This window comes from Pseudochaenichthys georgianus, chromosome 20, assembly GCF_902827115.2.
Source record: "Pseudochaenichthys georgianus chromosome 20, fPseGeo1.2, whole genome shotgun sequence".
Classification (NCBI taxonomy): Eukaryota; Metazoa; Chordata; class Actinopteri; order Perciformes; family Channichthyidae; genus Pseudochaenichthys; species Pseudochaenichthys georgianus.
In genome coordinates, this window is record NC_047522.1 from 18,129,075 (window position 1) to 18,156,870 (window position 27,796).

Below are 27,796 nucleotides of genomic sequence, written 5' to 3' on the forward strand. Positions count from 1 at the left end.
ATTTTGTAGAGTAAAACTACAATATTTGACTACCTATTTGAAGTAAGAGTTTTGCATCTTTACCTGACATGAAGTGTGAAAAGGTAAACAGCATCATAAGTTATGTGTGAATAAGAATAATATTTGTAGAATGTTTTACGTGCTGAAAGGTTATTAAATACTACTCAATATACTTTAAGGTGTGTTAAATAATGACAGGAAATACATAGTAATACATTCTGCCCATACTACTGACCCAACTTGGAACTTATGAACAAACTACAATGTAAAACAGTGTGAACCAATAGTTTTGTATATGCTATACAGTCCATCAGAGTTTGAGGTATTTTAATTGTTAGTCAATACTAAAGCATGGGTTAAGATCTAAAAACTTTAAATGTATACTTTTACTTAAAACAAGTTTTATGTGTGGGATTTCTATTTATTAAATATGTTTCATACAGTGTGTGTGATTGCTGTTTCTAGTTCACTTACATCTCTAAATTCTTCCTGCACGATTAAACAGTGACGATTTCCCCCCCTTCTATTAATCAAGAGTAATTTACACACCTTAAGGGCAACTATTTTCAGTCAATAACATTGAATGGTGCAAACGCAGTATAGATGTCTCCACAGTGATGTATCTGCCTGGCACGGGTGATCTCCTGACAGGCTGAACTCAGGGTGATAATGTACTTATTGCGTCCTCCTGCAGTGGGCGGGGCCAAACACCAACCCGGAAGCTGTTCTGGTAGTCCTGATTTACCCTGCTACCTTGGCACCGCAGTACCCTGGAAACATCTGTCACTTTTCTCCTTTTTTACCGAACTAACCCACTTTTCCCCTGAACCGTTCACGGTTACACCCGGGAAACTACAATGCTTTCACCGAGGTCAGTGTGAATAAAAACGTGGCTCAAAGTTCTGTTGATGCTTTTGCTAACCGTTAGCATATACAGTCAAATGAATCCCAGGAACGCTAAACAGCTTTTTAACCTACATGTGTCAATGATGCATTTGTGTGTGGGGCACTGGGGCTAGTTTGGTTTATTTCATTTCAGTAAATATATCAGCTTCTCCTGGGAATAGTTCACCAGGCCCAAACTGGGTGGGGAGTCATTATGTGTATATAGGGTGTGTCAAGTTCATACCACTGTCAGAAAGAAAGCACCCATATAGTATAAGGTTTAACACCAAATATTTCATAATAGAGAAATAGGCTTTTCCCTGCAACTCCACTGTAAGTTACAATGGCAGATCAAATTAGTTCATATATTTTGGGATATAATGTTCAGATAAAGACATAAAGTTAGATGATTTTCTGTTTTGTACTCATTTTTTTCTTAGATTTTGTTTATATTTGCATATCCACTTAGTTTTTTCAAATGCTGCACAGCATTTTTTTGGGGTATAAAAAGTGTCTTCTTGATCTCCAGGCTTATGGATTTTAAGTCTTTAATATGAACTATATTTTTTCAACTCATGTAGTGTGTCTAAAATCTTTTTCTGCAGTGTAACCATCAGAAGATACTTTGCAGAATGAATGACATTACATATTTTTGTCAAGATTCCTAAATGTTAACTGTTAGTGTAATATTTGTATCTGAACTACAATGGAGTAAAAGTATTCTAAAGTAAGAATGCATTTATAAAGTATTATCACTTTATTACGCAAGAATAACGGCTGGATTAACTGCTTTGTAACTTTTACTGTTGTGTTTCTTGTGGAAAACGTTTGAGCAGATTTCTCAATGTATACATATATATATATTTAACTTATTCCTGAATGTTACTTGCAGCATAATGTCTTTTGCACTATTGTATTTATTTTTGATACCGTAAGTTCTGTATATTGTAAGATGTTCTACTTCCCTGTACTGTAAATATGACAATAAAGCATTTTAAATGTAATCTTTGTCAAAACCACAAGTTTCATGCAGCAGGCAGGGACAGTCGATGTGTCTTTTTGTCTGTCTGTCTCTCTGCCTGATCAGCTGTTCACTCTTGAATAGCAGGATTAAATACAGATTGGATGACAGTTATATTTAGAAAAGGATTCGTGTGGATGTAACTGGACTCCTCAGCATTAAGGTCACCTCAGATTTGTTTATCATTTTTTTCTCATGTCCTCATTTATCCTTTCAGGTTCCTGCTCCTGCGGTCGACCGCGTCTTTGACCTCCAGGTCATTTAGCGGGGGGGCCATGCTGAAGCAGGGCAAGGCGCCTGACATGGCTGACGGTAGGACAACAACCATGCTTCCTGTACAAGGGATTAACCCCCCCCCCCCCACCTAGTTGAATCAATAAAGACATGTCTGGTTGTACATACTTTGAATTCTAGTGTTGACCTGGTTTTAGATCTGTCACCATCTCAGGATATTCTAAAATACAATTACAAAATAACACGTTAACTCCGATTATAAGGCACACACATGCCTCTATGTCACCTCTAGGTAAGAACATGGTGTCCCAGATAGTCAAACAAGTGAAAACGAGCAGCTTTTCAGGGACCAACTGCATTATAACCACTTGTTGGACTTTGCTGTTTACTGTTGTAATATGACGATACATGTTGATGCAACATCTTGATGAAGGAGGTGAAAGTGCCCCCACACTTATTTATTTATATCACTTTTATTTCCGGATAATTCATCCAACTTCAGTTCATGTTTACTCTTGTTTAATGGGACTTTACAGATAGTAATCCAAATCAACTCAAACTGTATTGATATAGACATTTTCATTAACAACATTCAATTAATAAATCCAATCTCAAAACATCAGCAAGGCTGTATTTCTGGCTGAAATAAACATGCAAACATTTTCAACTGCAGTTATTTCCATCTGTGAATGTAGACATAACATATTGCAGCTATTTTATTGCAGCAGATGCGAAGGCGTCTGATGAAATAAATCAAACAAAATGCTTCATGGTGCCATATTTCATTTCTGTGTGAAATCCCCAGACATCCAGCCATATCATGCACCTTTAAAATCATTTTTGTTTCTCCACAGGAAACCCACTTTTGCACGTGTCTAATGGTGTGTTGGTAAACCACGACGAATCATATTTAACACTACTACACTATTGCTCCCACAGTGATTTCTCTCATTGCACGAAATTTCGTCCTGCATGGTGACTGACTGAACATCCTTCTCTTTACCTGAAGCTAATCTTGTTTCATCAGTGCTTGATGTGCACCTGTTAGGATTTAGTCTTCTTCTTCTTCTTCTTCTTCTTCTTCTTCTTCTTCTTCTTCTTCTTCTTCTTCTTCTTCTTCTTCTTCTTGCACTGACCTTCAGTATTTTGTTGCAGCTGGTTCCCACATGATATTTAAATGCTTTTTATTCTGGGATTTTATATTGTCTCACTGTTTGGGCCTCTAAAAGCTGAAGCCGTCAGGAAGGAATAACAGACGGTTCAATTCATAATCAGATCCCGCTATTTTTGTAAGAGTGGTTCATGTAAATATGAAACCTAAAGACCTATAAGATTAACAAATAGTAAAGCACATAATTACGCTTTAATAGAAATCTGTGTGAAATGTAAACACATCGTGTCGGCTGAAAATGACACAACTTGTTTTCGAGAGGCTTCAGCTGCAAACCTAAAGTTTCCCAGAGACTATATGAAACCTTGAACTCTTGGTGCTTTTGCTGCAGAACACCTGCTCTGATAAACACACACGCACACGCTTACGCACACACATAGGAGGTCTGATTATTTTCCCCCTGTGTTTTTCAGTGAGAAACAGGCTGAGAGAAATCGTGGGAGCTTCCACAAACTGGAGGTACTGAACCATTTGTGTCAAAGCGTAAAAAAAACAGAATCATATCTGTATTGTTTTGTTTCGTTTGGCTTTGTCGGGCCAAGATTGTTTGCTATTGTGTCTGATAACATTTGCAAAAGAGAAACAGTAAAATGTTTAAAGAGAATGGATACTATGCACGACAAACAAAGTAAGAAGTATTGAAAAGTCAAGAAACAATCTGATAATCTTGTGTGCAGCGACCACCAGCAGGCCATGTCTGAGCGCCTGTCGCTCTCCGACATGTTGGCCAAGTCTCAGGACGACCTCCCCCTCAAGAGGATGAAGGACAGCAGGCTGGAGGTTCACCTGCCTCTGGGCTCAGAGCCACAGCTCAGGGAGAAATACCTCACCTTCCACAACACTGTCAGGTACACACACACACACACACACACACACACACACACACACACACACACACACACACACACACAGTAACTTGTGTCTGTTTGCAGGTTTGGTCGGATCCTGGAGGATTTGGACAGTTTAGCAGGTATTACTATGAAACTTAACTTCCTATGTTTTGTATTGAAATGTGCTATATAAATAAAATGACCTATCCTTTATAAAAAGTCAATCTTCTCATTAATTTAACAATAATTAGGGAACCATTCTCTAATTTGCTCCACGTGTTCTCCTGTTCTCCTCCTCAGTCCTCATCTCTTACTCTCACACCTACAATCCGGCTCTGAAGAAAACCCCTCTGTCCATCGTCACCGCCCTGGTGGATAAGATTGGTGAGAGTGAATCATTGCTTCCACCTTATTTGGTTTTATAAACATCACAGTTATCTAAGGAAGACAGAGAATATTTGTCCAAACATAAAATACCCACCTTTGCAAATGTGCATGTACATGATTATTTTAAACTCTGTAGTTCACACTTGAGACTTTTTCATGTTGTTGTTGTTTATAATTGTACAGACATGAGGCAGCACATCATCTACCCTGACTGCGACATCAAGTTCAGCGGTCATGTGACGTGGGTGGGAAAGACTTCTATTGAAGCCAAGATGCACATGTCACAGGTACACACACACACACACACACACACACACACACACACACACACACACACACACACACACACACACACAATCATCAGTGTAATTATTTATTATTTGAATAAATTAATTTATTCAATTTTTTTATTCAAGGTATTTTTTTCAGTTTTGATACAAAGAAAAAAGCAATATTATAACAGTGTTTGATTAGTTTGACATTTCTGCACAATGCTAGCGCTGTAAACTTCACAGTTCTTCCACGTATTAATTCTGATATACTTAACATTTTTCTTTCAAATGTCCTTTTCAGTACCAAAATGGAGCTTATTCCCCGATTCTGGATGCAACTTTTGTCATGGTGGCCCGCGATCCAGAAAACAAGAGGTAGGTCACAATGTCCTTTTATAAAGAGTGCAGTAAGTCCATAAAAATAAAAAGAGCAGTAAAAAATAACTCATTTAGAGTAAGAGAGTATAAAGTTGTACCTTAAATTATACTTGAGTACTATACATGACTACATGTACTTTCAACCTCTGGTAAAATGTGATATAACACAATTGAATCTGTGTCGCTGCTTTTATTCATTTCAGGGCAGCTTATGTAAACCCGCTGAAGCCAGAAGGTCCAGAGGAGGAGAAACTTTTCCAGGAAGGAGAAGGTAATAGAAGATTAAATAACTTGATATTATGATAACAAATGCTCCTCTCTTCATACCAACATTTGTTGTTATATACTTTGTGTTTTCCAGCGAATAAAGTGCGCCGTGTGGAGCTGAGCACGGCCTCGCTGCTGAAGGTGGCGCCGACAGACGAAGAGAGGAAGATCGTCCACGGTCTGTTCCTCAACACCCTCGACACAAAGTAAGATGGAAACACTGAGAGGAAAAACACTCTCATATAATATTCCTCGTTTATGTTAAAAACGTATGGGATGTGGAAAAAAGGCAGAAACTTTAACGAAAAGTAGGACGTTTCTATACTTTAAAAACATTCTACTTTTCAACTCCAAAAGTGTCAGTACTGTAATTGCTGATGATACATATTTTTAACAACATCCATGTTTAATGCAAGGTTGTGTTTAGGATGTTAGATAGTTATAAAAGGTGTTTTGCATGTTACTATAAGATGTATTCTATTAAACATCTTGCTGTGTGTGTTTTGCAGGACGGTCAGTTTCCGCAGCAGACTCCTGCCTCCGAACTCTGTGTGGATGGAAGACGCAAAACTGAAAGGACTGGAGATCTGCCATCCTCAGGTGGACTAATACACATAAAGCTTTATATCCCTAATAGAAAAAAAGTTCTACCAACAAATCCTTTGACAGAGCTTTGTGTATGATTTTGCTTCTCACATTTGATTTAAACACTACAGTACTGTTCATCTTAAAGTACACCAGAAACATTGACATCAGAAAAGTATTTTATAACAAATATAACATTTTAAATACTTATTATATTGGCCAGATTTCCTCCTATTTTCTCTCATATTTGTCTAATTATTCAGTATGATGTCCCTATTTTTTCATGTAACCTATTCATATTTTTGATAGAGGATTTGGGGAATCTTGAAATCCACTAGCCACATTTACATAAGAAAAATAGATTTAAATATGTATTATAGTGGTCAGTTTTCCTTATAATTTACCCAGTTTTTAGTTTTTTGTTCTTAATTTATTCTCCGTGATACAAAATATTTTAAAGAGTTTCCACTTCTAAATGTCTGTGTTTCTGTGTGTGTGTCGAGCAGGAGAGGAACATCTTCAACAGGATTTTTGGAGGTTTTCTGATGAGGAAAGCGTACGAGCTGGGCTGGGCCAACGCCTGCTCCTTTGGGTGAGAGTTTAGAGACTTTTGAGAAAGGACTGTCTAAAAGCAAAATGTTTCTTTCCTGCAGGATTGTAATGTGTGTGTGTGTGTGTGTGTGTGTGTGTGTGTGTGTGTGTGTGTGTGTGTGTGTGTGTGTGTGTGTGTGTGTGTGTGTGTGTGTGTGTGTGTGTGTGTGTGTGTGTGTGTGTGTGTGTGTGTGTGTGTGTGTGTGTGTGTGTGTGTGTGTGTGTGTGTGTGTGTCTGCGTGTGCACGTGTGCGTGCGTGCTGCAGAGGATGTCGCCCCAGCCTGATGGCGGTTGATGACATCCTCTTCCAGAAACCCGTGGAGATCGGATCGCTGCTGCTGCTCTCATCTCAGGTCAGAGAATCAGTGACTTTGAGAAAAACATTGATCCGTTTCAGAGTTGTCTGTAATTACAGTTTATTCTTCTTCCCCCAATTAACCAAAACATTGCAGCTTTAAGTGATTGTTTCTTATTTGTTCTTTGTTTTAGATTAGATTCAACTGTATTTCTAGACAGTAGTATTCTAAAGGCGTGTATCTGGCTTTAAGATAAGAACTTTATTTATTGATACACACTAAGAAAATATAGGTGTTACATCACCGTAATAGATGAGTTATGAAAAGCAAAAGACCAAGTGATTAAGTGATAAAAATGCAGTAAAACAATTGAAACACGGGATAAAAACAAGACAAAAACCCAAATGAACAAATGTATTATAGACAAATCATGTGTAGCGTTGTATTAGGCAATACAAAATATATATACATTTTACTCAAATGTTTTGCAGCATTTATTCATGTGTGTGTGTGTGTGTGTGTGTGTGTGTGTGTGTGTGTGTGTGTGTGTGTGTGTGTGTGTGTGTGTGTGTGTGTGTGTGTGTGTGTGTGTGTGTGTGTGTGTGTGTGTGTGTGTGTGTGTGTGTGTGTGTGTGTGTGTGTGTGTGTGTGTGTGTGTGTGTGTGTGTGTGTGTGTGTGTGTGTTCAGGTGTGTTACACACAGGGGAATCACATACAGGTGAGAGTTCACAGCGAGGTGTTCGACCCTCTGACCCGGCAGCACAACACCACCAACGTCTTCCACTTCACCTTCATCTCCGACCGCGAAGTCCCCAACATCATTCCAATGACATACGGAGGTAAGAACAAAAGTAGTAAAGAAATGTATTAAAATCAGCTCCACCTTCACCAGCTGCAGAATAAAAGAGACCAGCATATTATTGCATCAATATCAGTATTTTTTTTTTACTTTAAAGAGCCTGTGACATCATCCCAACAACTGTTGTGCAATGAAATATTGGGCTACTAGTCATCTCGAACCGTCAGTTTAAAAAAGAAAAAGCGATACCGTTCCGTTAAATATCAATAATTTCGAACATCGCGGGAAATTCCTTCGACTCATTTTGAAGTTTTGGGGGAAGCCAGAAGTGACGTCAATGCGGGAACGCTTCGAGAGCCAAACACGGACAAAGTGTGTTGTCATGTGTAGAAATGGTGAATTACTGAGTTTAGGCACGTTAATAACGTTTTCATGAAGTTGACTACAGTATATTCATATTCGTCAGTGCTTTCATGTCAATTCGGCGACATAAACATAGATGATCGTGGTGAAGATGATGATTACATTAGGATTACAAATCGGTAGTGAGAGCTGCTGAATTTCCTCCCGTAGGATGTGATATAAAAACAAATCGATTATTTTTGTAGTTGTAAACTCAAGTGGATGAAACTACATTTATTAGTGCTTTCATGTCAATTCGGCGAACATATGATACATTAAATGATCGTGAGGATGATGATTAAAAATCGTTTGTTTGAGCCGGTCTGCATTTCCTGATGAGAAAACAAACCGATGCTTTTTGTAGTTGTAGTACACCAACATGGATTAAACGTGTGTTTTTTTTACCACAATGTTGGGATAAATGGATAAAATGCACGGATTATTATTATTATTATTCCCACTCCGATCGGGACACGAGGTCCACCGTTTCCCCGCAGCGAGGCTCCCCCGTTAACAGTTTACGTGGGCTGGGTGCAGTGCGGACTGGCCATCGGGACAAATCCCGATGCGCCGGTACCGAAGTGGGCCGGTCGGATAAGTCACTAGCCCCATAGGCGGCGCGTGAGGCTCAGGTTTGGGAAGGCTAAATAACTTCTTTTACCTGACGCTGCCCGCCTCCGGCGTCTATAGAAAATAGATCAACTCAGTGTGCGGAGTTTAAATCTCTCAAGTCATATTACAGGATAAAGGAAATACAGTTTAAACTGCCGTATGCAGAGAAGACGCCGACGTGTTGCACTTATCATTCATATCACACTGATATCACATCATCAATCAGATCATCGATCATATAATATCACAACAATATATCATATATTTCCTGATCTGAGTCAGCTGAGCCGTATCTGGCCGTGCAACACTCACAGTGTCACATACTGGATGCAGAAGTATTATTTTAAGCAACACATTATGTTGACGAAACACTCGAGTCAAATGTAATTAAAGTCAGATCCACTCGTGTCTTAGACGTGAACGCGCTCTCAGCTGGAGAGAGAAACCCTGGCTTGATTTACCGAGTTGATAACCAGCGTCGTAGGACCGCTTAGCGAGATCTCGTTTGTTAGTTTGTTGTTGTTAGTTTGTTTGTTACTCAAACATATCCAGGGTCTGTTGAACTGGCTTCGTAGTACAGGGCACAGGTGGCTAGCAGCGCTGAGGTCAAAGACACAGACATTATACATTATATTTGTATTTTACCAGGATGCAGTGACACAAATATTTACATATTTACATTTACTATCTACAGCACCCGCCGCCCCTGACATCCTCCGCTCCCCCCGTTGACAATTTACTAGCGGTACCGAAGTGGGCCGGTCGAGAGTCCCGGGATGATTTTTAGTCCCAGTCCACCACTGGCTACATGACCGTATGATCGCCCATATTGACGCACCTCATTCCTAAACTTCTAACAGATACAACATAAACCGATCCTTCAGCCTCATATGAGCTCTCAGACACGTTCAACATTAAACTGTCATCGCTGTCTGAGCTTGCTGCTGTGTGCACCATCGTGCGTTTACATGCAGATGCTGGGATCCTGAACGGTGCAGCTGGAGCGCTGTGCCCGCAATGAAGTCACCCATCATTTGGCGGGACTCCAGAAAATTGTCAACATTGAAGGGCAGATTAATGGTTATCAAAGTACAAATATCCAAAATCAGTTCAGTAACGGTTTTCAAGGGATGATGGGGGAAATTCGTGTCACAGGCTCTTTAAGCATCATTTGGTACTTGTGACTTATACTTGACTTAAATTATGATGCAGGACTTTTATTTAACAGAGCATTGCTACCTAACTTTAGTCAAATATCTGAGTACTTGGTCTACCATAGTACTAACTATCACACTTAACCGAATGGAAAATATACATTATAACCTTTAACTAGAAAAAGACAAGTGTGAGAGTTACAGGAATATAAATACCTTTGAATTAATTATTTTTCTTTGTTTCTGTGAAAAGTACATTTCAAAAAGTGACTAAATTGTCAGATTTTCTGATTTCCTTACGGTCTGAATATTTAATGTTCTTTATTTGTGTGTGTTTTTCTCACAGAGTCGATGCTTTACCTGGACGGAAAGAGACACTTTAATCAGACCGTGGATCCCTGAAGGCAACATGTCTGCCACCTGCCTGCCAAAGCTTTTCAGTGTGTGTGTGCGCGTGTGTGTGTGTGTGTGTGTGTGTGTGTGTGGTCAGTGGAGAAGAATGAATGCACTTAATTTAGTATACATCCTTTTTACATCACGTCTTGTTATCTGTACACACCTTACACGGAGAAAATGTTTAATTTCTGTTACTCTATTTGTTCTGTTGGTTTATATTTTTGATAAAAAGAAAACCTATACTTTACAACACAGATTTTTAATAAATGCATCTATATTTTATTTTCTCTTATTTAGAACTTCTGTTCATTTGACAACCAGTCAGCGTATACATCTCTTAAACAGTCAAATTATCAAATGTTTACTTTCCATGTCATAACTCCTTGCAGTATATTGCTTTACAATATGTTACATTTTAATATTCCACTGTCGCTCATACGCACAAAACTTTTTGTCTTTCCTTTTTTTAAGTTGAATGAGAATGAGCTTTATTATGAATGTGTCACATTTGCAATAGCAAGTGGTTTATTTACTCAAATGCAATAAATGAATTCGTATTTATCCCGACTTTATGGTTGTCCTGTTTGTCTTTGCTTTCATTATGTTTGATACAAGTGATTGTGTAGTGTTATTTAAACATTTTACATAAAAAATACCTGTTTGGTAAAATGAATCATAATTTAGAACTGTTCAAAAGACAAGAACACATTTACTTTAAAATCTGCCCGTTACACATTTTAAATATAACCTTTCGAAATTAACAATCCCAAAGGTATATCTTCTAGTAATCTACATACTATTAAAACAGTTGGACTAATACATCTTTCTAGATATATTATTCGTTTTTATGTTTCACCTTTTGGGGTTTCTATCAGATTTTGTACTAAATTAAATGTTTAGTTTAATTTCCGGGCAGCTATAACCTAGGGGGAACCATGTTCGAAGCAGCCATTGTGTTCCACCGGACTCGCTATCTCACGGACACCAACAGGGATTTAGCACAGCGACTAACGTCCGCTGTTATAATCCCTCCAGAGCCGGGTCGTCGTTCAGTAGCATGAAAAACATGTTGACCACTATCTCTAACGCACTGTGTAGGATGACTGGGCGAAATGTGGTGAGTTGTTTTGGGGTGACCTTCAAGCTGGTGGCCGTGTCTGGGACAATGCTAACAGCTAACTAGTTTTGATTAAGTTTTGCTTGAGGCTGACCTTGTGTGAACAGTTAGCATGTGAGCACCAGCGGCTAGTTTGACTCGTGCTATGTTTGCATGTATTAATCAGTCACATAATGTAAATTATGTGTGCTTGCTCAATGTTGAGTGAGTAAAGGGTGATTGTTCTAAATGGCATGGATACACTGGGGAGTGTACACTCTTTACTCTTTATCTTCAGTTAATCTTCATTAACTATGATTAGATAATGTGTCTGATTGTGGTGGTTTGCCTTCCTCCAGCAGCTTGTATTGATTGGTATGCACTGATGTGATACATACTGACTTGAAGCTACATTTAGCTACCACGTGTTAGCAGTGGTGGAAAAACAAGTTTGTTAATGTTTTAAATATGTTAACAATGCACAAACAGTTATACTGAATGAAACTAATTAAGATGTACACAAATCCTGCAAGGGGTAAACATGGATAAGTAAAAAGTAATGTAAGTGACCATTTTTGTAATGGGAGCACAGCCTCACAATGTTTAAGCTATTGTCTTAAAAATATAGCTAATCTACATGCTTGTGCTTTTCGATCTATGACTTGGGGGAACTTTTCATCAATGTCGATACAACTTTGCTGAAATGCATTAAGGGATTATACAGAACTACTTAAAAAATGTAGGTTAGACAAATCCAACTCTTACACTTTTTTAGTCAATATAGATCAAATGATAATTTGGTATCAGTGCATCCATATTCATCACTAAGCTTATTCAACAGCATGTTGTTTGTGGTGGTGGTTCAGCCGCAGCAGGGATCCTTCGGTCTTTATTTGGAATATGATTCAAATATACATTTGATTTGAAAAAACAAAGTTGTGACTGAAGGACTTCTGTTGTTTCAGCTCCGTGTTGAAAACGCTCCTGCTTTCCCTTTCCCGCCGGCTTCCTCTTACTCTTCATTCACTCTCACACATTCAACAATCCCAATTTATTTCTTGCTTTTCTCCCTCCTCTCCCAACCTCACCTGAACCCTAGGGAGCCCAAACAGTGTCCGAGGTAAGCAGCTCCACGCACTCCTGATGTTTGTCTCCTACGCCTCCTTTCCTGCAGTGACTTTTCAAAAGAGGCTCCTCTAAGGTGCCTCTTAATTAATAAATAACAAAAATGCTGTTAGGAAATAACAATGATGTTTACATTAATGCTTCTTATGCATAGAATTCAATCAGAACTGTATTTTGTTTAGTTGTACTTTGTATCTCTTTTAGTTTAATCACAAATGTCCATTCCAATCATCAGTCTTGTGTTTTTTTTATTTTCACAATTATTTCGCAAAAAGTCTAATGTATTCATCAGTGGTAGCATGGTTAGACCATATGATCTTGGTGGAAAGCCGCCACAGGGATATTTCACATTGGCACAACATTTAAAGCAGGACATCTAACTCTCAATAGTGTTAAAATAAAGTTAGATGTGCAGTTAATCAAAAAGACAACACTGTCCAGAGAACTTGGCCAGCTTCAAAAACATAAATGTCATTAAGAAACATCTTTAGATGCAACACATACAATATAGGTGCCTTGTTCTTATGTCCTGTTGGTGAAGAAAGCCATATCTACTTTATCAAAATGTATAGTGAAATTAGGGCTGCTCGATTATGGCAAAAATCCTAATCTCGATTATTTGGGTCAATAATTGATATCACGATTATTAAAAACGATTATCCATTTACTTTGAAAACATACATTTATTGGAGAAAAACAATTTGAACAGTATGTTTTTAACAGTTGATTACCCTGAACTTTTAAGTATAATTCAACTGAAAAACCAATAATAAAAATGTTTTTGTTGATAACATGAATAATAATAATTAAAAAATCTTTTAATTTCAATTACGTTGTTTTCGTAATCATTGCAAGCCATAATCGTAATTGCGATTTAAAATGCAATCCCAATTGTCCAAGAAATGCTGATCCTGATCTATGATTTGTAGCTTTCCCACAATGTTCACTTCAGAGTCTTGGTTCTTATGTCACAGTTACTTTTAAACTGTCTAAAAACCATCCAACGTGTTTAAGTCATGTTTGTAGATTTTTCATTTAAGATGCATCTTAAACTGTCGTATGTGGGTCTCTGGATAAACTGACATGCCAACAAAATGCACTTTTCCCTCTTATGTTAAAAAAAGTACCTCAATATAAACATTATTGCAAAATCTAAATGATGTGCCAATGAAGCAAATATCAGATGAAGTGTGGACACTGTTGGGCTGCTGCCAGTCTGTTTCCTCCTCTAGCTGTCATGGTGTGTGTCCCTGTAGCCTCTGTAGAGCGGCTGTGCTCTGATACGTTGGCTCCTGTGCTCCTCAGTTGCTGGTCGACCTGTCAGAGTACGTCAGTGTCACCTCGCCGCCGCCGGCCCCCACGGTGGCTCTGACCCAGAGGCAGCCGCCCAAACCTCCTCCTGTCAGAACTAGAGCGCCAGCCGAGCAGTTAGTTAAAAACCAGGCCGAGACAGACAGACCAGTAAGGACCGAGCCATCCTCCATGTGACTGATCACTAACTTATCCTAACTTATGTGTTTACAATTCTGATTTAAAATAACCTCGTCGTCGTGATGCCACCTATTTCTTGGTTCTGGGTCTTTCTAATCTTTGGGGTTTCTTTCTGGGAAATGTGTGAAATCCCTCCCTGAACATGTTAAAATGAGAAACGTTTTTAAGGTTTTAATAACACGGGTGCATGTTGTTTTTTTAAACATTTGTATCATTTTATGCACTACTCTAAAGAAAGCTAAAACTAACAATGCGACTAACGATTGTTTTACGGATTGTATCTTTTTCCAAAAAAATTTACTCCCATTTGTTGGAACTTTGTTTTTCTAATCTTTTGTTTCCCTTTCTGGGAAATGTATGAAATCAGTAAAAGAATGCGACAAATAAGGCACATTTTGAACAGAATTCACAGATGCATGCCTTTCTTTTTTAGCACCTAAAGTAATCATTTTATGGAGCTGCACTAAAACCAAAGCTGCTACAAACTTGTTGAATTCCATGTGTTTTTATTTTTTTGAAGACATGTTATTGGTTGATGCCGTCATTTAAAATATATATTTTGATTGTATTTTTAAAGGCCAGATCCCCAACATTTTCAAAAGCATTTTGGTTGGCAAAAAATCAGCAATTACTTTGAGATTTGTTTTGCTTGGTACTTTATTAATTATCAGCATTTATATTGACCAACTTATTGATAAACTCTCTGCCCCCACTGTCCTGCTAGTGTTCTCACAACACTTAAATGTTGTCTTCTGAAGTGGCTGCTTAATGGAGGACCTTCTTCTTATACCTTCCCAAAAACAGCCAGTTATTGCTCAACAATATTAGAAATGTGGCATCCGGCCGCTGTAGCAATGTTAAACCTTTACCAGACTCCTCCCATCCTTCTTTCTTACACCCACTGTGATAAGGGGGCAGCTTCCACTCTGTCGGTCTGAAACACTGTTTGTTTTGTGATTCACCATGTGTGAGTTGTATGACTAATATTTGTCCTTTTTTAATGTGTGTATGTTTTTGTTCACAGGGTGCCGGAGTCGTGGTGTCCCGCTCCTTCGCTGACTTCACCTCTCAGGCCAGCTTTGACATCAAGGCGGGTCAAAAACAAAAATCCGACATCACTGCACTGAAACGTTTCTGTACAGCTGTCATATTAAATATTAATTACCTGTGGGAGTAGGAATGCGAGCTGCACCGGCTGGAGGATGGCCCCCCCCTGAAGGCGGAGCTGACGCGGGAGCAGGGCCTGCAGTATTACCGCGTCATGCAGACGGTGAGACGCATGGAGCTGAAAGCTGACCAGCTGTACAAACAGAAGATCATCAGAGGCTTCTGCCACCTGTACGACGGACAGGTGAGGACACGCAGAAATATGCACAGCAGCAGGTTTGTGTTTTCCTCATTTGTTTGAGGAAGTGAACGCTGCTATAAGACAAAATGAACATGAGAATCTCATGATTACTGGTATAATAATAGTCTTTTGAACAGCATGTAATATCAGTTGTTTTTATTGCTAATTAGATAACATATTTGATATAAAACCTTTTTAATTTGCATCTATACTACAAGGATCTCATTTATTTACTGCATAAAGGTGCAAATGCAGTACGTTTTCTTTTTGGAACTATCTTTTTTTTTAAGACTCCTTTTTTTTTTATAGAGAATTGAGACTCCAAAAAAAACTGGACAGTAAAGATTAGTCAAATAATTTACTGCAAAAATAAAGACACCTGCACAACCAGTTTGTTTTGTTGGTATAATAAAGTGCTTGTTTTCAGGAAGCGTGTGCGGTGGGCATCGAGTCGGGCATCAACCCCTCGGACCACCTGATCACTGCGTACCGCGCTCACGGCTACACGTACACCCGCGGGATCGCAGTCAAAGAGATCCTGGCAGAGCTCACAGGTGAGGGAAATGTTTTCAAATGGATGACATTTTTAACATGCCTGCAGTTTTTTCACACCTCTTCTTTGTTCCTCCTCAGGTCGTAGAGGCGGCGTGGCCAAAGGGAAGGGAGGCTCCATGCACATGTACGCGCCAAATTTCTATGGAGGCAACGGCATTGTGGGAGCACAGGTAAATGCCTAAATGTATGCATTTGGACAGCCAAAATGAAAGAGGATAAATGACCTTGGTGATGCTTAAAAGTAAACCTTTTATTTGTGTTGGCTGTTATATGTGATCAGCTGTGATGTGTTCAGGTTCCTTTAGGAGCTGGCATTGCTCTGGCCTGCCAGTACAAGGGCAACAACCAGGTGTGTGTTTCTCTGTACGGAGACGGGGCGGCCAACCAGGTAAATATCCTGCCTAATACTTTAAGTATCTTGCAATGAATTCATATACCTTTGCTGAACTCGGACCTTTTTTTCCTAATCCACTCAGGGCCAGCTGTACGAGGCTTTCAACATGGCCGCCCTCTGGAAGCTCCCGTGCATCTTCGTCTGTGAGAACAATAAATACGGGATGGGGACGTCTGTGGAGAGGGCTTCAGCGAGCACAGAGTACTACAAGAGAGGAGACTACATCCCAGGAATCAGAGTGAGACACATGCGTATATAAAGTTTAATGGGGGGGGTTCTTAGGCGGTAGCTGCAGTGTGTCTGCGGGCTGTACGCTGCAGCTGGCCTGAATGAACCCAGACTATAACAGGACGAGGCTGAATGTCCGTCCTGGCAGTAACAGGTGTGAGCATCCATTTAGCTGTTTGACGCTCATGTATGATACTGCTTACAAAAACTCTAACATCACATAGAAATATTGTAATGCAAGTACAATTCTGGATGCAAAAATGAATTGTCTGTATTAAAACGTTATTTTCTGTTGCATTTTCTCGTAGGTGGATGGGATGGACGTCTTGTGTGTCAGAGAAGCCACCAAGTTTGCTGCAGACCACTGCAGAGCCGGAAAGGTGAGCTGAGCTTTTCCTGGCATCACTTTTCTGCACCCGTTAAGTCATAAACACAGGGGAGGAAAACTATTAAGATCAGACTAACATCTTTTTTATTTTCACTTGCCCCTCAAGGCTTCATTGCACCCTTAATCTCCACGTAGCATTTACTTCCTGTAGCTTTTTTTTCCCCTACAGAATCGAACTCTTGGAGTACTTTTCCTTGGCTTCTGAGAGAATAAACAATGTATAATGATCACAGACAATAGAAATGATTTGTGTTATGTTTCAGGGTCCCATTATAATGGAGCTTCAGACCTACCGTTACCATGGACACAGCATGAGTGACCCCGGTGTCAGGTGTGTAAACTTTTTGTCAGCTCATATTCAAACGTCATCAGTCAAATATTAAAATTCCACAAAATGCTTTGCCATCTTCCTTTTACCAAAGTCTAATAGTAACTCTATGATGTCACTTTCTGTAGCTACCGCACCCGTGACGAGATTCAGGAAGTGCGCAGTAAAAGCGACCCCATCACCATGCTGAAGGAGCGCATGCTCACCAACAACATGGCCTCTGTGGAGGAGTTCAAGGTGAACACGCAGACTGTTTTAAAAGCATCAGACACTCAGATTTCACAAGCTGTTCTTTTCTCTTTAAAATTTCATTTAGATATCTTTTATATATAATATTTACATGAACAACACAAACCTACAATCAACAAGGAAAATATTTTCTAATTTTTTTTTCACATTCTTATCTAATATTTCTCACATTAAGACATTGCTTGAGACATTTATTTCAGGATTATTATTTTTTGTGGTAGTTTTCAGATTTAATTCAAATATATTTTTTATTTGTTAAATTTGACAGTATATGTTGTAGGCTATGGGAATTAATGTAGAACTAAGGGGGGAAAACTGTTTGTATATGCTACTTGTAAAAATTAACAAAAAAGTAAACTCAATAAAAGAGAGACAGATGTGCAGTAAATCAGAAGTTAAGTGGAAGAGCTGTGCAGTTTCTAGAGGTACCATTGTGCAGGAATGTATAAAATAGGGATTTGTTACGTTACTTGGAATATGAGTTATCTCACAAGATGACAAAATAAAACTTCCAATCTTTTAATTGTCCCTTCTAAGACAACTGTCCTCTCTCGGGGTGCCAAAACAACACCCTGCCATGTGTCTTGCTGCGTGAATTGACACAAGTCCTCTCTCCTATTGTAGGAAATTGACATTGCGATCCGTAAGGAGGTGGAGGAGGCGGCTCTGTATGCGACCTCAGACCCCGAGCCCCCTCTGGAGGAGCTCTGCAACCACATCTTCAGCAACGATGCCCCGCTGGAGGTCCGTGGGACAAACCCCTGGGTCGCTCTCAAGTCTGTCAGCTAGACTCACACACACCAACATCTTAACCTGTCACCCAGTGCTCAACACTACCCGTAAACTGCACCCTCATGCTGACTTGAAAAAAACATTCAACACCTTTCCTCGATTTTTCGATCATGCCGCACCTTAACTGGACTTTGACCTGAAACCTGCCAGTGTTATTTATTTATAGTTTTATATAGATATATTTAAGATTTATTGTATGTCTGAACAGCCCGTTTGTGTTGTGCGTGATTTACAGGTTTTAACTCATTCAGGACTGAACGTTATACTACGCACAAAACGTAGCTTCCTCTTTCCTCCCATCTACATTTTATTAGCACTTTTGTTGTTTTCCAACTTTGAAATGTTCAGAACTGAGATTCTGCCTCATCGGACGCCAAGAATCTAGCTGCAACTTGGAGAAAAACAATCATGAATATTTAAATTTTGGTTTAAGGAATCGATCTCTATTTTCTTTTGACTTTCAGACTTGTTTTAGTTGAAAGTATTTTTAAGAGACTGCGGGAAAGGATTCCGTTTGTTTTGGCAAGCTGGAAACACTAAAGGGCAAGATAAGCAAAGTGGTAAGTACATTTACTCTAATACTGTACTTAAGAACGATTATGATATACTTTAATCTATCATATAGTTGACTTTATACTTCACTACAGTTCAGAGGGAATTGTGTACTTTTTCTTCTGCTACATTTATTAGATACAAATCGTAGTATTCATTACAAATTAAGCTACGAAATATTTATATATATGAGTAAATATTACCATTACAGTTCTATAATGGGGCAATAATGATTACTTTAAATGTTTAGTACTTTAATTTACATTTTGATGTTTAAAATAAAGTAGGATTTTCAATGCAGCACTTTAACTTCTACACCGGTATTACTACTTTTAGCGGGATATTGAAAAGTGTTTATTTTGAGTTGCAGGAATTTACATTAGTTCTGAAGATGACTGTTGATCAGTGCATTTAGGTCATAAACTAAATATTTTTAAAGGTATTATCCACGTTTACCAGCCACTTCCCTGGAGAAATTTCCAAGAAATCACTACATACCTGTCTGTGAAAGAAATGTATGATATAAAACGTACTTTAGCTTGTTGGTGAAGAACGCTTGGAGAGAATTCTTTCTCCGTAGGAAGATGGATGCACTGCAATATATTATTTTACAGTCTTTTGTTTAGAGAATTATGTGACCGCTACATGTAAAGATGCACTTAAGATTTAAGGTTATTTGTTTATTCTTGCTCTTGGGAAAATCATCTGAAAGAAAAGAAAAAACAACATTTACCAGAATGTTCTTTTTCATGTACTGCTGTCCTTTATTAGAAGTGTTACTGTTACTCAACCTGTACACATACAAAGCTTTACTCTGACTGTGTTGAACTGAAAGACTGGCTGTAAAATAAATGCAAAAAGAAAGTATGAATATAAATGTTTGTTTCTGCTGTTTATTAGAAATACATGGTTTCTTTCAGCCTTTTATTTTGTTACTCTTACTGCTTATATCTGACGGCTTTAGATACTTTAGATAAAAATTTGAGCACACAAACAAATGAACAGCTGTGTTATTTTAACAAATGTAACCTTATAAGGAGAGAATTATCACATTAATCTTCTATAAAGAAATAATCATTAGCTAATGGTTCAAAATGAGCTAACTACAGCAGTCAAATCCTACCTTAATATTATTGCAATAGTTCTAATCTTGTAAGAGAATGTGACATTTTATACTTGCTTATTTGTAATCTTTTTCCAGGGAAGGACTAGTACTTATGAGTATTTTTACTTACAAGTACTTTTACTACTACAGTAAATTAACTTCCCCACTACTAGTGACCACTAGATGTCACTACCAGATTGTAAAATCAACTGTTTTTATGTATTCACATTCATGGAAACCCAACATTGTAAGGATGAAAAGTCTGTTAATTTAATGGGGGGAAAAACCAAATCTTAAACATTTTTTAAAATGAATTAAACCGAATAATAATTAGGAATACAAATGAGAGCTAAAAAAATTGCATTTATGTACTCAAACAACTGCACTAAATACGTTTGATATGAATACAAAGGATTTTATAGCTAAAACCAAACATTTTTTAAATAATTAACTTAATCTTAAGAAAAAAAAATGTGATATATATATATATTCAATTCTTATATTTCAACAAAAACATTGACAGTTTAATGTTTATGATGTGGTTTTTTTGTGTCTTACATTTCATTAATTGTATTATATCTCAAGCTATATTAAAAAAGTATTTCATTATACAATTTTAAAGTTGTATTCTTTTTTTATATAATTTAAAAGTGACTTTACGCCTCCTGACGTGACGCATGCGTGACGCAGCGCTCTGACAGACAGGTAAACTGACACCGGCCGCCATATTGGGAAACAACGGAAGTGAGAGAGAAACAGAGAGAGATAACTGTGTGTAGTGTGTGTGTTTGTGTAAGTGTGTGTGTTGAGTCAATCAGTTTCCGAAAAAGGGCGTCCTCCTGCTTGCAGCTTTTTCTCATGTTTGTCTCCCTGGAGGAAGGGGCGGTCTCTGCTCCGCGGCAGATCCGGGATTAGGAGGTGTTCGCTCGGATCAGCTTGGCTCGGACGTTCGGTGGAGAGCTCCGCGGGCGGTTCGGTTCCTCGGCGTCAAAAACATTTAATATAAAGATAACATAAGAGAAAGAAAACGCCGACTGAAGTGGAATTGTCGACCGAGGGAGGGACGAAGAATTGGGACTGAGAAGAGAATTATAAGAGAAGAAGAAAGAAAAGTAGTAGAAGAAGAAGATGCCTCTGGCTCAGTTGGGGGACCCCTGGCAGAAGATGCCTCTGGGGGGGACACAGGGAGAGGTGAGACATTTCTTTAAACACCTTGTCACACTGAGAGGTGACTTTAAGCTGGGCTGCAGCCAGGTAGTCCACAGGTAGAGTAGAAGTACACAACAGGATGTAATTTGAAGCACTATAATACTCCTCAAAGTGACTCTATGAGAAGTGTTCTGCTCTTAAAAAAAGCTATAGTCTACATTACAAATTAGACCGAACACACAGAAAAACCATAATACTACCTAAAGTCGCTATTATATAGTTGATCTGCTCTAACGCTTCTATTGGACTCACAATTAGTTTTAAATAGTAACAAAGCAAGGAGATATTATTTAAAGCAATGTAGTACACCATGTAATAACTATTTATAATAATAATAATAATCCTTATATTTATTATAGCGCTTTATCAAAGACTCTCAAAGCGCTTTACAAATACTCATTACACATACAGATCATACATGTAATGGTCATCTACTGTGGACAATACCCACAGGTATATGATAGGCATTCTCCTCTTAAAGATAATATATGAATGCCAAATTCTATTAAAATACACGAAATGCAGCAAGATGTAAATTGAAGCAATGACACCTTCAAGTCACTATTTGATTATTATATTATTGTACTTTTAAGGTGATATATGGATGCTAAATTAGAATAAAATACTCTATTAAGCACCGTAATTTGCCACTATTAGCGTAGTATTCAATGTTGTTAAAGCTTCGATATGGAATTCAAAATAAAATACACAATTATTAATCTATAAATTGCTATAGGATAAATATTCTGCTAAAGGGTTGCGCAATTCCTTTTCTCAAAAAAGCTCTTATCGACCTTAGAATCACTATTTTATAATTATTTTACAATACGTGTTTCTATGAGTACACCAAATTAGATTGGAATACAATACAAAAGGGCCATAATTCACTTTGAAGACCCTATAAGATAATTATTCTGCTCTTACAGCTCCTATACTGAGAACAAATGTGATTAAAATAGATTTGAAAGCTTCAGTCTGAGCACAGACACATGCTGTCAGACTCCTACATGTGTATTAGATCAGTGTTACAGGAGACACACATTTATTAACCTACCATTGTGAATATAAGTGATATCAATGATCTTAAAATGTATTTACTATTTAGTAATATCATAGCTGTTCTATAAAGTGCATTCATGTGTCCATAACCATAAAGTCCAAACATGCTTGATTTAGCAATCAATAAATCAATAAGTTGCCACAGGTCACTATTAAGAGTTAGAGACTCGCAATAAGTCACTTAAATATGACTATTATATCCATTTAAGCTCTTTAGATTTAAAACAGCAGAACATACTACAATAACGTTCAGAAGGAATAAAATACAGGATATGCAGACATAAAAGTTAAGTATAAGATCACGGTATGTTTGTTAATAATTGTTTAATGTAAAGGTAGAAATAGCGTTAAGTGCAATAATATGATAATAGCATCATTATTGGGAAAATTAATACTCAGTAAAAGCACAGAAATGCATTAAAACATAGACTCACAAAAAAAGCCATAACATTTCACAAAGATACCAATGATGTGCTACATTTCTCTCTATATAGTATAGCCATGTTACAGAGATACATTGTGAGCATTAATATGTCAAAATAAATGCTTGTCATCTCCAAAAGTCTTGTTTCTTAAAAGCAACAGAATAATAAACCCAAAGTATTCAATTCACTACCATAAAAGACGAGTTTCTGATCTATAACAATGAAAAAAGATCATTCTTATTGGGTAACACACGTGCTTACTTAACACAAATGAGGCATAACATGTGATCAGAAGTCCTTGAAAATGACTCCTGGGTGGGTGTCAGAAAGCCACTATGAGTCACTTTGGGGTTGTTTCCAATGATTTATTGTGCAGAATATATCAGGCCACAGCATGTCTTGGTTTGGATTTGAATATTTATCATTTGGTGCCAAACGGTGTGGAATTGTTGTTAAAGAATTTCAAACTGAGACTTCAGATTGAAACAAACAGCTTCAGATTGAGTGTTTTTTTTGCTTCCTCCTTTCTTCCTTCTTACACGATTTTGATTCTTGATAAAGAGCAGGAGGCGGTGCCACTCACGATTCAGGAAGAGCTTACGTCTGTGTGTGTGTGTGTCCACTTCCTGTGTGAGGTGTCACAAGAGCTGTATGGAGAAATAGTGTGTGTTTGTCTCTGTAGGCGAATAATCAAACCTGAGTCATGCTGAAGAATGCACTGAGTCACCCGGCTCCTCTCTTTCTGTCTGACTTCCTAACAAGCTCGTACCTGTGCGCAGCTTTTCCCACGCGGCCTCTTTCAACCTCACTTTCCACCAGACAGAAGCTGACCTTTGACCCCTTCGTTACACCTTGTAGCCTCTCTAGGCGTGCAGCGATGTGCAGTAATCTGTCACCCTAGTTTTTTTTCTAGGCCAACACAGGACACAAACACACACAAAGGAGAGGGGTGAAGCTGTGGAATGAAGTCGAGATGCTTTTTGCAGGATTTTGCCCTGAAGACAAGATCATTCAACACAAAGAGCAGAGAGTGGCTGCACTTTTCTGCTGCTGAAATGCAGAAACAAAGATGAGTGTAGATAAAGATGGCTTCAGCGATGAATCCGCACGCTGCGGGCTTAAAGAAAGTGCTTGGATGGAAAATGGAATAATTTGATCCTTTAGGGCTGCAAGTAATGATTATTGTCATGAGTTTTTTGTGTATAAAACGTCAGAAAATAATAGAAACCACAAATCCTAATCTCCCAGAGCGCAAGGTGATGCAAGCAAATTGCTTTTTTTCTCTCCAAATAATAGTTTTAAAGATATATAACTGTTCTAATACATTTGATGGCATTTACCAATTAATTTGACTATTACAATCATATTTAGAAGCCTTACAGCATCACCCAAGGCAACACATTTAAATTACAATATATGATACAGTAACATATAAGTATCAATAACATATATCAACTAAAATATAGCTTTAAAAAATGAATAGTAAAACACTTAAAAAGGAAATAAAAAAGGATAGGAAAAAAATCCATTGAAACTGAAGGTGGTACCAGAACATGTTTTTTCTTGAAGAGGGTATTGTAACAAATACATTCGAACAATATGTGTTTTCAAAGAGAGACAATTGTGAAGCTGTCCAATTCTTTCGTGTGGAGTTACACATTTATAATTGTATCAATAGGTCAATAAAACAACAAATGCACTCAAAATATTTTTCGGATGTTGCTTGGACAGAACAAATGATTTCTGAATGTCACCTTGAAACCTTTTTTTGCAAATGTGACATTTTATAGATTATTCAACAACTGTAGGAGTCCTCAGTCAGTTTGCACAGTTTGTATCTATCAATCTACAGTCATTGACTTCCTCTCTGCCTCTCCATTATAACCTCTCTGTCACCTTGCTGGCTGCATCTTTCTCTTTCTGATCATAATCCATCCCTCCCTTCTCTCTCCCCCCCCCCCGCTGTGCAGATTTCAAGCTTACGCCGCACTTACCGGCAAAGTACATAATGACTTTTGTTGTTATTATTGTTTTTCTCTGGCGGTAGTAGTGTCTCATCTGCTGGTCCAGCAGGAGAGCAGACTAATCCTGTGCTGTTACGTAATGTTAATTCATATCTGTTGTGTTCCTTTTTGGATGAGGTAGAATGAAAGCTCACACTGTGACCGTCTGGGGACTTTCTTTTTTTCAATTGTGACCTCTGCTTGATTCCTCCGTCACAGAGAGCGGGTGGGAGATGATGAGAGCCTTTTCAAAATAAAAGACGCCTACTCATAGATCGCCTTGCTTCACCTCTGAAAGCTCGGTAGCACAAAAAAAATACAGGAATGTAGGCGGCAGATGTGACAAAAGGATGGATCTTATTACAGATAGCTATTTGTCATTTAACACAATTTGTTTTAAAAGTCCCCTGTAACCCTGACAAAAAGAAGAGAAAAATGTTCTATAAAAATGCACTTTATGAATCATTAACCAAAACTATATTTATAAAGCACATTTTGAGCAAATCAGTTGGACTTGAAAGTAATAATGTAAATGTTAAAAGATTCATAGAATGAAACAAGTCATGATGATCAACAGCAAGTGTTGACAAAATACAGTGAACAATAAAGATGATGCATAATCAAACCTATTATGAAAGCAGGACTAATATCCTTTAAGACTGAGAAAGAAAGCAGAACAAAACACAATTGAGAGGCTGATAAACCAACTAACGGTTAATAGATTAGCAAAATATTCGGTTAATTATTGTGACTATTGTACAACAAAGACAAAAGTCCTCTCATGAATAATCCGTTTGAATAAAGCATGCACACCGAGGTGTTTGCAGTTATGGAAGCATGTTTGAACCTGCAGCGTCCTCACAGGGCGTTTATTGTCATCTGTGTTAATGTTGTGTGTGTGTGTGTGTGTGTGTGTGTGTGTGTGTGTGTGTGTGTGTGTGTGTGTGTGTGTGTGTGTGTGTGTGTGTGTGTGTGTGTGTGTGTGTGTGTGTGTGTGTGTGTGTGTGTGTGTGTGTGTGTGTGTGTGTGTGTGTGTGTGTGTGTGTGTGTGTGTGTGTGTGTGTGTGTGTGTGATTACAGGATCCCCATCACGATCCTGAGGACTCCATAGGCGATGACGACTCGATGCCCGTCTGCGTCGTAAGTCCCGCCCCTTTTTCTTCTTCCTGGCTTTTATGTACACATCAATCAGAGTGGCCGCTCCATAGTATGTTCGGAGCTTTCTGTTAGTCTCTGCTGACATTAAGTCGGCTTCATTTGTAAACATGACAAGCGCTGTTTGTACTGACAACAGTGAACCGCTCTGATCTCAGTGATGGCAGCTGTGTGTGTATATCAGCTCAAGATAGGGGTGCAGGAATGAGTCCTCAAACCACAATAAGGTTTATTGCCAAGTAGATTTACATTCAAGAAAAGTGCCGTGTTGTTTGGTTCATACACAAACACAGCGAGAGGAATCACACTGTGAAATGAGACCAAACAAAGAAGCATATCAGAACAATGCTGAAATGATTCAGCATTGACCACTTCTGGTTCCCTTTCTCATGCTCAATTCGTTTTTTGATTTAGTTTTTGGTTAGATTCCTGAATAAGGTCTGTTTTTAGAAATATGAGAAACATGAATATACAATGAAGGTAATACAATAAGAACATGACTAACTATTGTAAAATAAGGAAAGATTGTGCAATCAACACAAAAAAAAGAAACCGTAATGAGTCAGCATCTTAGCACTTCCTGTCCCCTGTGTGTGGTCACTGAAGAGATGTTCACCTTTTGTTCTAAGACACAAAGTATGTGATTAAATACTACACTGGTGAATTTAAAAGCAGTGGCTTCTAGCAAGTGTCTAAATGAGACTACTAAACGGCATCCCTCCAAACATTAGCCACCCCTAGCTTAGCGGTGGTGACGTGAGGTCATGTGACCATGCTCTTCACATGTTTGACACACTGTGTCACACTGGTTTGACACAGAGTTTATTTCCTGTAAAAATCCCATTGGTTTTTCTTGATGGAACCAGGGAGATGCTACGTTCAGGGTCCACTGCAGGAATACGCTTTCCCTGCTACAGTCTTCATTATGCAGCCATGAGCTATTGAAGATTTCATCTTTTGTGTTAATGCATTCACAAAAAGCTCAGTGCTGCTCGATGATACATCCACTTTTTGAGGGGAAAAACGCCTACTCCTGCAGGATAATTGCTGGCTTGAATGTGAGAGTGTTTCACTATCAAAGTCATGAGTCATCTTTTATCATAAAAAAAAGAATCCTCCCTCAGATCCCTCCTCTCTGCTAGATTTCATCACTTATTGTGCTATTTTGGGAGTAGATGTTGTTATTTTCTCTCTATGTTAACCCACTTTCTCTCAGCATGCCTCAAACACTTCCTCTTCCTGTGTCCCACTTTCAAACTTACACACACACACACACACACACTTTATTGTCAGTAGTTTCACAGTGGAACAATGTAAAAACAACATGTGGGATGGATACTGGCAGACTTAGTGATGTTACAAATGGATGATGATTGTATCTTTGGCGGTAGCGAGTGATGCTTTAGTTATCTCGTAACAAAATGGCTATACCAGCAGAACAGTACATGTATGAGCTGCTTCTCAGATATTTCTTCATATTTAGCAACAGTAACATACATACAACATATATAGTATATGTCGAATACATTTTTCAATATGCATTGGTACACTCTGGTGGCTTTTTCTCCTTTTAATGTGTCTTTATAACTGACATCTTTCCTGATTTGTTCTCATGTCTTTTTTTATCCTTATTGATCATTTCTTCTATTTTTAATGGTGGGGAATCACTGCTGTAGAGAGCTGAAAGCCTGATGTCTCCACTTGGATAAAACAGAATTTGAGACTCTTCCTAGTTTCAAAGCGTGTGTGTGTGTGTGTGTGTGTGTGTGTGTGTGTGTGTGTGTGTGTGTGTGTGTGTGTGTGTGTGTGTGTGTGTGTGTGTGTGTGTGTGTGTGTGTGTGTGTGTGTGTGTGTGTGTGTGTGTGTGTGTGTGTGTGTGTGTGTGTGTGTGCGTGGGTGTGTGTGTGTGTCAGAGGCAGGGCAGCTGCAAGCATCGATTTTTAAATGCAGAGGAGATGGTTTATAGATCCACTGTCTGAGAAGAGCTGAGCACTCATTACCTCACTCTCCAGA

General features: G+C 38.4%; 3 protein-coding genes across 7 annotated transcripts in view; all 3 read left to right on the forward strand.

Moving 5' to 3' along the window:
- The first annotated feature begins 704 nt into the window (after nt 1-704).
- Nucleotides 705-10,848, forward strand: acot9.1 (acyl-CoA thioesterase 9, tandem duplicate 1). Of its 2 annotated transcripts, XM_034109012.2 has the most exons (16): nt 705-871; nt 2,124-2,218; nt 2,995-3,021; nt 3,725-3,770; nt 3,989-4,159; nt 4,244-4,281; nt 4,442-4,525; nt 4,712-4,815; nt 5,102-5,175; nt 5,382-5,449; nt 5,540-5,651; nt 5,955-6,045; nt 6,537-6,622; nt 6,888-6,975; nt 7,607-7,757; nt 10,232-10,848. In XM_034109012.2, exons 1-16 carry the CDS (start codon nt 858-860, stop codon nt 10,285-10,287), a joined length of 1,305 nt encoding a protein of 434 aa, XP_033964903.1. In that variant the 5' UTR covers nt 705-857; the 3' UTR covers nt 10,288-10,848. The 2 variants fall into 2 exon arrangements, with proteins under 2 accessions (XP_033964903.1, XP_033964904.1); XM_034109013.2 differs by lacking the exon at nt 2,995-3,021.
- A 398-nt stretch (nt 10,849-11,246) lies between these two features.
- Nucleotides 11,247-19,715, forward strand: pdha1b (pyruvate dehydrogenase E1 subunit alpha 1b). Of its 4 annotated transcripts, XM_034108801.2 has the most exons (13): nt 11,247-11,398; nt 12,477-12,497; nt 13,808-13,963; nt 15,018-15,083; nt 15,171-15,344; nt 15,769-15,895; nt 15,975-16,066; nt 16,192-16,284; nt 16,373-16,528; nt 16,827-16,898; nt 17,170-17,237; nt 17,363-17,471; nt 18,108-19,714. In XM_034108801.2, exons 1-13 carry the CDS (start codon nt 11,339-11,341, stop codon nt 18,270-18,272), a joined length of 1,359 nt encoding a protein of 452 aa, XP_033964692.1. In that variant the 5' UTR covers nt 11,247-11,338; the 3' UTR covers nt 18,273-19,714. The 4 variants fall into 4 exon arrangements, with proteins under 4 accessions (XP_033964692.1, XP_033964693.1, XP_033964694.1 ...); XM_034108802.2 differs by lacking the exon at nt 12,477-12,497 and having other exon boundaries at nt 18,108-19,715; XM_034108803.2 differs by lacking the exon at nt 13,808-13,963.
- A 962-nt stretch (nt 19,716-20,677) lies between these two features.
- Nucleotides 20,678-27,796, forward strand: part of rps6ka3b (ribosomal protein S6 kinase, polypeptide 3b) — a 36,610-nt gene continuing 29,491 nt past the window's right edge. The window contains exons 1-2 of the mRNA XM_034108584.2: nt 20,678-21,123; nt 25,709-25,768. Coding sequence (XP_033964475.1) covers nt 21,061-21,123; nt 25,709-25,768 — 123 coding nt within the window. The 5' untranslated portion in view covers nt 20,678-21,060. The remainder of the gene's footprint in view (nt 21,124-25,708; nt 25,769-27,796) is intronic.

Coding starts and splice junctions, on each gene's coding strand:
- acot9.1 (XM_034109012.2), top strand. Junction 5,450..5,539: donor ACTTTTCCAGGAAGGAGAAG/GTAATAGAAGAT, acceptor TGTGTTTTCCAG/CGAATAAAGTGCGCCGTGTG. Junction 6,623..6,887: donor GCCAACGCCTGCTCCTTTGG/GTGAGAGTTTAG, acceptor TGCGTGCTGCAG/AGGATGTCGCCCCAGCCTGA.
- pdha1b (XM_034108801.2), top strand. CDS start 11,339: ATGAAAAACATGTTGACCACTATCTCTAACGCACTGTGTAGGATGACT. Junction 15,084..15,170: donor AGGCCAGCTTTGACATCAAG/GCGGGTCAAAAA, acceptor CTGTGGGAGTAG/GAATGCGAGCTGCACCGGCT. Junction 16,067..16,191: donor ACGGCATTGTGGGAGCACAG/GTAAATGCCTAA, acceptor TGATGTGTTCAG/GTTCCTTTAGGAGCTGGCAT.